The sequence below is a fragment of the Amblyomma americanum genome, chromosome 3 (assembly GCF_052857255.1).
Source record: "Amblyomma americanum isolate KBUSLIRL-KWMA chromosome 3, ASM5285725v1, whole genome shotgun sequence".
In the NCBI taxonomy this organism is placed as follows: domain Eukaryota; kingdom Metazoa; phylum Arthropoda; class Arachnida; order Ixodida; family Ixodidae; genus Amblyomma; species Amblyomma americanum.
The window spans coordinates 60,999,594-61,008,332 of record NC_135499.1 but is presented as its reverse complement, the minus strand read 5'-3'; the positions used below and the strand labels follow the sequence as shown (position 1 = coordinate 61,008,332).

Below are 8,739 nucleotides of genomic sequence, written 5' to 3'. Positions count from 1 at the left end.
CGGTCGATTGTCCTCGGTACGCCAAGGGTTCGTAGGGTTTCGGCGGGGTCGACGAACCGGGACCTGCGGCGGGGGTATAGACGGCGGTGGAGCATAAAAGGCCGGGCTGCTAGGGTAGGCGGCAGAGGTGGGCGAGCGCCGTGTACCGGTGACTGCTTCAGCATAGGTGAGCGGCGCTGCCACAGGAGGAGGTGGGGGACTGGATGGCAGAACTGCAGCGACCTGCTCCTGAATAACACGACGGATTGTGGGCGTGAGAGATGGCGCCAGGTCGTGCGGAGGGCAAACGGGGTCGGGAAGGTGATGCAGCAGAGAAAGCTGGCGAGCGACCTCTTCGCGGATGAAGTCTTTAACCTGCTGCATGAACAGGGACTGCTCAGCAGACGAGCCACCAAGGGCCAAGCCAGCAAGACCCCCCGCAGGCGCGCCGGACTGCCGCGTAGATGCGCGTTGCTTGCGGAGTTCGTCGAAGCTTTGGCACAGCTGGATGACGGTGGCGACGGAGGTGGGGTTCTTCGCCAGCAGCATCTGGAAAGCGTCATCGGCTATGCCTTTAAGTATGTGGTTGACTTTATCCCCTTCGGACATGGAGGGGTTGACACGCTTGCACAGGTCAACGATGTCCTCGATGTAGCTGGTGAACGTCTCGGAAGGGAGCTGAGATCGAGCACGAAGACGTTGCTCGGCGCGAAGCTTCCGGACGGCGGGGCGGCCGAAAACGTCGGCGAAGCTTGTTTTAAAGGACGACCAGGTGGGAAGGTCGGCCTCATGGTTGCGAAACCATAGGTTGGCAACGTCCGTTAGATAGAATAGGACGTTGCTAAGTTTGACGGAATCGTCCCACCGATTGTAAGTGCTGATGCGCTCATAGGAGGCCAGCCAATCGTCGACGTCTTGGTCATCGGTGCCACTAAAAGGAGAAGGGTCACGCTGGCGCTGCACCCCGTGACAGAGTACGGTGGCAGGGAGGGGCTGCGATGGTTCACTCGGACCTTCCGGCATGGTGGCGGAGACGAGGAGCGTTCCACTTCGAAGTTCCAGGATGAGGACCGGGACGGGAACCGAGGCACCTCCACCAAGTGTCAAGGCGTTTATTTGAAGCACAGGTCGGTTGGCCTTGGTTGTCCGGCGACACGACGGGCACACTCACAGGCGTCGTTCGAAAAACCCAGCTGCACTTCGTCTGCTTCTTCGTTGTCCCGCTTGAACTCGTCCGCTTCTTCGCTGCGCTGCGCCTGTCGGTCCCATTACAAGGCAAATAACTAAACTCTATAGCAGAGGTTACAGTGTAACCTGCTAGTTATTTGGCTTTCTTGAAAACAAAACGATATATGCATCAGTAAAATAGCCGTGTAGTAAATTCAGGCATGGTCTCTTCCTTTTCTTAAGAGAGGAACAGGGCCTCTCCAGGCAGTGTGTGAAGATGGGGACGATTGTCGAATGCAGATGATGAAGAGAGGAAACATATCTACATAAATGTACAAAGGCAAACTGAGTTACAGAAGCAGATCTCACACAGACGGCCGAACTAACTGTAACTAAAAAAAGGTAATTCTCACACAGAGAACATACACTACAAGACCTTATCGACCCACGTGTTAAAGCCTAGGTATATTTGCAGAATTACAAGCCACTGCACGGGGCCTCTAGATAAACTAGGCAATACCGACTTGTGATTTGTAATGCATTTGCTTGCGTTTTTGTAAGTTTTATAAACAAAGAAGTTAGAGCGGCCGTATTTCGAGGCCCGTCCTAAGTTTCGATAACCAATGAAGGTAGCCACGTACAGCCCTGAAGTTTGACACAACCTCGAGCCCAGGGCTTGGATAAAAGAAAAAACACATAACGAAAATATCCGAAAAACCTATTATTACGCGAGCCCTTACCCTTATTGCGTGATGCTCTTTTCCTTCCCCGCCCCACCTGCGCGTCGCCTCTCGAAGGATGACAAGTTTTCTTTCTTTTTTTCTCAGCTAACTGGCGGTGCCACTAACCCACTGGCTCGTCCCAGAAATATCAGATAGCGGAGGCCCGCGACGCATAGAGACGCGCTCGAAGGAGCCGGTAGCATGCGGAAGGAAAAGAAAAAAAAAGTGATGGTTCCTGCGCCGCACTTGTGGAGAGAGGGAGTGGAAAGGAAAGAACCACGGCTCACTCGTTCTTTAAAGGAGTTGCTCAAAAGACCCGGCTCTTTCCTGAGCGACCCAAGTGAGCGGGTGAGCCGTTCATATGATCCGGCTCACTTCAGTGAGCGGAGCCGTTCTGAGCCGCTCACTGAAGTGAGCCGTTATGCCCATCTCTAGTTTCCGCCACACCGCATCCGTCGCAGAGGGCAGGGCATGTCAAGAGGAAAGGAAGTCATTTTAGCTGCTGGGCTAACTGCTGGTTACCTCAGGCAGTGCTTTCTTTTTTGCTTTTTCCCTGGCCTCTACAGCAATCCTGTTCCAGTCTGGGCGGCGCACTTCCATGGAGCGAGCAACGCGGGAGTCTACAATTTCTGGAAGAAGGCAGTCTCTACAAAAACGTACCAGGAATGGCTTCATTTTCGTTGCCCAGAAATTGTCATCTCGGCGTACCTCTTGCACGTGTATTCCCTTTGTTGTATACACTACGAAGTCACAGATACTCCTTCTGGTGACATGAAGCTGGCCCTGCACTTGGTAAAAATATCTGTGCGATCGTCTAAGCACTGGATCACCTTCTTTTTGCTTCTTCTCTGAAAACTTTCGCGCAGCTTCCAGGGGCTCATCTTCCTTTGCAGTTAACGGGCATTTCACCTCTACAATTCGGTCCTCGTCAACTACCCCGTCAGGTGACGCTGCCAGGAATCCATGCTCAAGGTTAACAAACAGCCCGTATGGTTGAACAACTCTGTTCATCTGTGCTCCATATAACTGGAGTGCAACGCTCTCATGCTGCTTGCCGTGCTCCGTGGCAGAATTTGTGAAGCTCTTTGGATGAAGCAGGGCCTTTACCAGTGCGTCACAGGGTGTGCAGTCCCTTCTTATGCAGACAGCGTGGAAATTTGAAGCAGTGAGGCGGAGCCTCCTTTGCTCGAACCAATTCGAATTGTCTGCCTGTCCCCGTGTTTGTGCCTCAATCTGTTCGCATACTTCCTTATCAACTTGGAGCTCCTGTAGCTGCCTTTCTGCTTTCTCAGCTAACTCATCAGGTGGCATGTCTGGCTTCATGCAATTGGCTCCATAGTGAGGTGATGAGGTGCAGGCGGCACGGATCTTCCGGTCATGCTGGCTGTCAAAAAGTCTTTTTCTAGGCAATCGCCGGTCTTTTGCAGCCATTTTCTTGTTAGCATACTTCTTGTAGACAACACCGGGGCTCTCGCAAATCATTGCTTTGCTAGTTTTTGCGTGCCACTGGGGCCCTAGCTGGAAGCTTAGCCCAGCAGCTTGGCAGCGATGCTCATAAGAACCCTTCTGGCACCGGTTTATCTGCTTGCCGCCACAAAGCTTAGCAACAAGAGACATGAGGGCTTCCGTAAGGTTGCTTGTGTCATCATTGATGAGACGGTCAGCTTTTTCCGCAATACTGTTGGCTGCAGTCATTATCTTTGTTTTCAGCATGGTAGGAAGCGTCCCGTATAAGTCTTCACCCCTGGTGCGGTCACAGAAATAACTTTTACAGCCATCATGACACCCAAACACATGTTTTGGGCCATTTCTCAAGTCAGTGGCCAAATCACGAACAAGCTGTCTTTCATCAGCAGGATCCTCTCGTAACATTTCGGCATAGTGACTGACAGCCTTGCGTGCACCGTTCTTTATGCGCTTTATTCTCGGGCCCGATAACATGGGCCGGCCACCTTTGCTTTCCTTAGCAATGGCGTAGAGGCGGGAAGTGTAGCACTTGACAACATGGTTAGCACACTCATGCTTTCGGACGAAACGACCGTAGCTAACCTTTGACTGAATCTGATAGTAAACAGACGAGTCTCCATCTCCTATAAAGGTGCGGTATTGAACACCGTGCATCTCCATGCTTCGCTGGAAACCCTCAACAAGGACATCTGCCTCCATGGCCCCTGAGCTTTGGTCCCAGTTTTTGTAGCAAGTGTGCTTCTTTGCTTCAACGTTTTTCCTGGCATAAAACTGACAAGTGCTGCACAGCTTGTTTCTCACACCGAAGTAGAGGAGCTTTTTTGTGCGCTTACCTATGATGACGGCCACGCCAGAATTGGCACAATATCTGTGGCCATGGCTCCTGTGGGACCAGCCACCATCAACTACCACTGTCATCTTTGGGGTGCAGCCATCCTCGCAGAAATCACCAGCTGCTTCTGCTAGTCTCTTTTCCTCCTTGCCAGCTTCAGTCATTTGCCCCAGGAGCACAGCTTTCCATTGCTGAAAGAAAATCGAACATACGTTGAAGCATGTCTCTTCACAACAGGTTGAAAGTTCGTTCCCCTATTGTGCTGTTTCTCGCAAGTGTCAGCCTCCTTTGGATTTTGCCTAGCACATGGAAAGGTTCACGTCCAACTAGAAATCAGGACGAGACTGCATATCCTTCGAATTTCAGCTTTTGCCTCTCGTATGCACGACGTGCTACAAATAAATGTAACACCCTTAGGCGCATGGAAGATCGAATGAGTTGCTTAGAATGACATGTCAAGCCATGACATAATAGTAACTGGTTTTACAAACTTCTCTTTCCCCTCTTTCATGACAACATACCCTAGTTGCACACATAATATGGGACGACGAATATAAAGCGTGGGGAGACTTTTGGAGGCTTTAAAAAAATGTATTACTTTGGTAATTTAAACTCGAAATGACTCCTCGCCAAAAAACAACCGAAAACGCACGTAGACGACACGTGAAGGACACCTGCTAACAAGAGCAAACGTGTAAGATGAATACAGTTATTATGGTAACTAACAATGTCTTGTGCATTTTTTTATGTACGGGGACAAAAATTGAAAATATGGATGTAGGAACGGTGCAGTTCATTCTTTGTGCTGGTACATTTTGAGAGGATTTGTGCATTGGAACAAAGGAAAAGGCTGAATTATCTGTGTGGCGGTAATTTTCCCTTTTTGTGTATGTTTTCTGGTGCTTCAATTTGATAAAACTTATGAGTGTTGAGGTCTTCGCATGTTTACCGCATATTGTGGATTGGCCGTCTGTCTTAATTCAGCGCAAACAAATGTAATGGGAATCATCAGTACCTGAAACAATTATAGTTCTAAATCAGGCAGGAACCACAAAAGACAGGACAAAGAGAGCAACAGCTGCACAAAATGGGATATTCCGCACTACACATACAAAGTCGCATGGAAACGAAACTTGGCAATATGCCAGTGCGCATACCTTTCCTAGTGCCTCCTCTCGACGCAGGAACGTTCCCTTGCCCATGACAGGGATCTCCATGACCGCCATCGCCTCCTCCAGATGCGAATGGCCAGACCCGATGCTTGTGAATGCCCACACAGTAGCATCGTTTATGCCAAGAGCTGCCTTATCTGTGAGAGGCGTTGGCTCTGCAACAGGGTCGGTAGCGACTCTTCTGAGTTCATGGCAACCATTGCACTGGAATTTGAACTCCGACCAGAGGCCGATCCTTCTTTCCTCTTTATACTCAAAGCGCCCTCCATTAGGACAAGGGCTGCGGTGTTCGCCAAGCTCTTGTACAGCCTTTACGAAGTGGTCCACAGACACAACTCTTCTTCCACATATGCCCGCATCCTGCGCTGTCGGGAAGCTGCTGTACCTCTGAAAGACGAGCTCTGGCAAGGGATTCTCAATTCCTAGGCCATCCCAGTAGTCAGTCATTGTGACTTCGCAGCTAGAAGCACATGACGCAGATTGTGGTGATGTGCATTGTGTTCTGCTTGATGCCGGGCTGCTGTTCGTCGGTAGCGCTGCCTGTTTTCTGTAAAGCACAATGTGAGGACTGAAACAAACACAATATTAAAATGAGGCAAGGCGAAACAAAGATGCCAAATAATTTTGCCAGCATCGCAATTTAGGTAAACCTCGTGTGCATTGTAGATGAAAAGGGCTGACTGCGCTAGTAAGCACGACACTTCAATACGGCGCCGGAAAAAAAGGGAACTGTAGTAAAAGCAAATAGATGGTTATCTTATATGAACGTTGAGAAACACGGGCTAAGGATGTGTATACGTTTATAATTACCATACCATAATATTACCATAATACCATAATACCATAACAGCGCAGTGTAGTGCCGACGCAGAAACGAAAAAGGTCAGAACTAGCACTCGCCGTCGTTTTTCTCTTCTGCGCCCTTTCTGCAGTATGCTGTTATTATGAATGTGAAATACGTCATTCATAAGTTAGGATAGCGAGGAGGGGGGGTGGGGTGCTTCAACATATAACAGTTCGGCACTTTCTACCTTTGAGCGTAGGGTTTGTTTCTGGAAAAAGCCAATTACACACTGTTACTCGAGATGTTTGGGCAAGAGATTCATGGTTCAAGCGCAACCATAACGGACCGTTTGCGGAAATTTAAGTACGCTTCTCCGCAATGCTTGTTTTCTAACTAAAAGGTCTCGTTCCCAGAGGACGCTCTCACATTCTTTGTGTAAACGAAAAGGGTCGAGGTTCCCCTTCTGCGTCAACTGAGGAATCCCCTCAGACGTAAAAGCTCAAGAGACAGGACGAAAAGACGAGGAACGACCCACACAGGGGCGCTGGAATGTCGACAGTGGACAATGATAGTGTCGTAAGGGCAGGCAGAGGTGCAAGGGTACAGTGGTTTATGCTACCCCTTTGCTGTAGGAGAGAGTGAACGGATGGTTGTCCTGTGCCTCGCTCCTTGTTCGCGACTGGTTTTGACCGATTTGTTGCGCTCCCTCCCTGTCCAGAGCAGCTCCTTCCCTCTCCAGGTACGGAGCGCAACGAATCGTCCAACACCAGTCGTCCATGAGGAACCAAGCGCGGAGTCATTTTGGTAAACATGCGGCAAACCACAGTTTACGAAAGGGGGACTTGAGTCTTTACGTTCGTAAAAAGAATGCAAGAGTGTCGCCTGGGAAAGACACTTTTCGGTTGCAAAGCAATCTTTGTATAGCAGCCGACTCACAGATTTCGGCATACACTGCCGGCGCCTGCTTTTCAACCATCGCAGGCCAGCAGAAAGCATCTTGGCAGCGTTTAGGATTGAGATTTGTTTCTATCGATGAATCGATAGATTGAGGAACTACAGCCTGGACATTACAGCACCTTGAAACACAACAATAGGTTGTTGTAGGTATATTTACGAAGTCAAAGGGTTCCAGCTTGAAGTGTTATAAGCTTTCTTTGGCAAGGCTTTGCCTAGCGTTCTACAAAGACAAAACTATAACCTCCAGAGAAACTATCTGAAAAATTCTGTTGCACACGAGGGGAAGTAAGGACGTCGTGACACAAGCCAACGCAGGGCTAGTACGATCTCCAAAAAGTTCAATGAATAAAAACTTGTTGCAAGTAACAAAGAACTGGAAACAAACGAATAACGAGAATTGAATCTACGGTACAAGCGAGTACTGAACCAATACGGCACATACTGAAGGTGTTAGACCTCTAGTGTGATTTGAACGTTCGTGTGCACGGACCGCTAGCGGCTCGAGAACTATAAATTTGATTACATCTGGTCTGTGCGGGCAACTCTTGACACTCGTATAAGTGTTGGAACCGGCGGACAAGGACAACCTGCCGACAACAAATACATCGCACGTTGCTGAACAAACTTTCTTGCTCATGTAAAAAAAAGCGGGAATGGGGATGAGCGAATGAGCACTGCGCAGTGCGACGTCACCGCTAACCGTTAAATATATAACAAGCAGAACATGCAATAGGAGCTAGAGGGCAATAGCAATCGGAAATGAGCCCAATACAAACGAAAGGCTTACCTCCAACGTGCTGCCGCGGCAAGTTGAGCCCATCCTCGACGAGCCTTCGGTCCTTTTCTCCTCGGCGGAGGCCGGTAACGGTTTTTCGCCATACCTTCTCTCTGTTGCTTTCAGTCGTCACGATTGTTTAGTGCTCCAGAAGCAAATTACGCTCGCTTGGCGCTAACACCGACAATCGCAATAACCAAATGTAAAAACAGGCACCTCTTCGGTCGCTATACGATAGAGATGAAACAGGTGTCAAGAAGCAAGGCATTTCCAATCTGTTCTGTGCCTTTTATAGCTGGCGCTACCAGTCTACCCTGCCTGCAGGAGAGGCGAGCTGACAGGTGTAGGAGGGAAATAAAAATGTGAAAAGAGAGGGAGAAAGGAGAGGGTAGTAGTAGGTATGGCACCCCTGTCTATTGTCTCAGCTTCACTGGCCACTGCAGGTGCGGAGGACGCTGGGGCACTCACCTTTCGCACATGTCCGCGCGAAAGCGCTGAATGTTCTCGTTGGGGTCGTGTTCGGCAACAGTCGGTCGTGGCGACTTCAGTCTCTGCCGGTGCTGTTGCGGCGCACCGGTAGAGACTGAACAGAAAACTGTTCGGTCTACGCGCTTGGCTGGGCGGTCTCCTTTGATGGGCATGTGTTGCTTCGTTCTTGAGTTGCAGTGTTGTAGGCGTTACGAAAAAAAGTAACTAAATACGTTACTCGTTACGCTATAAAAAAAGAACACGTTACCGCCCTACGTTACCTACAAAAAAAGATAACGCGTTACCGTTACCATTGCCGAAAAAAAGTACCGCACGTTACTTTGCCGCTACTCCAAGGCCATAAATTTTAATCAGTGCGTTTTCGCTGTAAGAACTCAAGATAACAATTTTATAAA

The 8,739-nt window shown here is 49.3% G+C and overlaps 1 protein-coding gene across 1 annotated transcript; it reads right to left on the bottom strand.

Annotated features, from left to right (window-relative positions):
- Positions 1-2,375: 2,375 nt before the first annotated feature.
- On the bottom strand, positions 2,376-8,496 carry LOC144123761 (uncharacterized). The gene is made up of 3 exons (XM_077656521.1): positions 8,324-8,496; positions 5,325-5,799; positions 2,376-4,358 (listed from the first exon to the last, which is right to left on the bottom strand). Exons 1-3 carry the CDS (start codon positions 8,494-8,496, stop codon positions 2,376-2,378), a joined length of 2,631 nt encoding a protein of 876 aa, XP_077512647.1.
- Positions 8,497-8,739: the final 243 nt, after the last annotated feature.

Excerpts from the sequence above, each read along its gene's own strand:
- LOC144123761 (XM_077656521.1), bottom strand. The coding sequence starts at position 8,496 with ATGCCCATCAAAGGAGACCGCCCAGCCAAGCGCGTAGACCGAACAGTT. Across the intron at positions 5,800-8,323 it reads CGCGCGGACATGTGCGAAAG|CTGCGAAGTCACAATGACTG; the intron begins GTGAGTGCCCCA and ends ATGTGCTTCTAG. Across the intron at positions 4,359-5,324 it reads GAGAGGAGGCACTAGGAAAG|CAATGGAAAGCTGTGCTCCT; the intron begins GTATGCGCACTG and ends ATTTTCTTTCAG.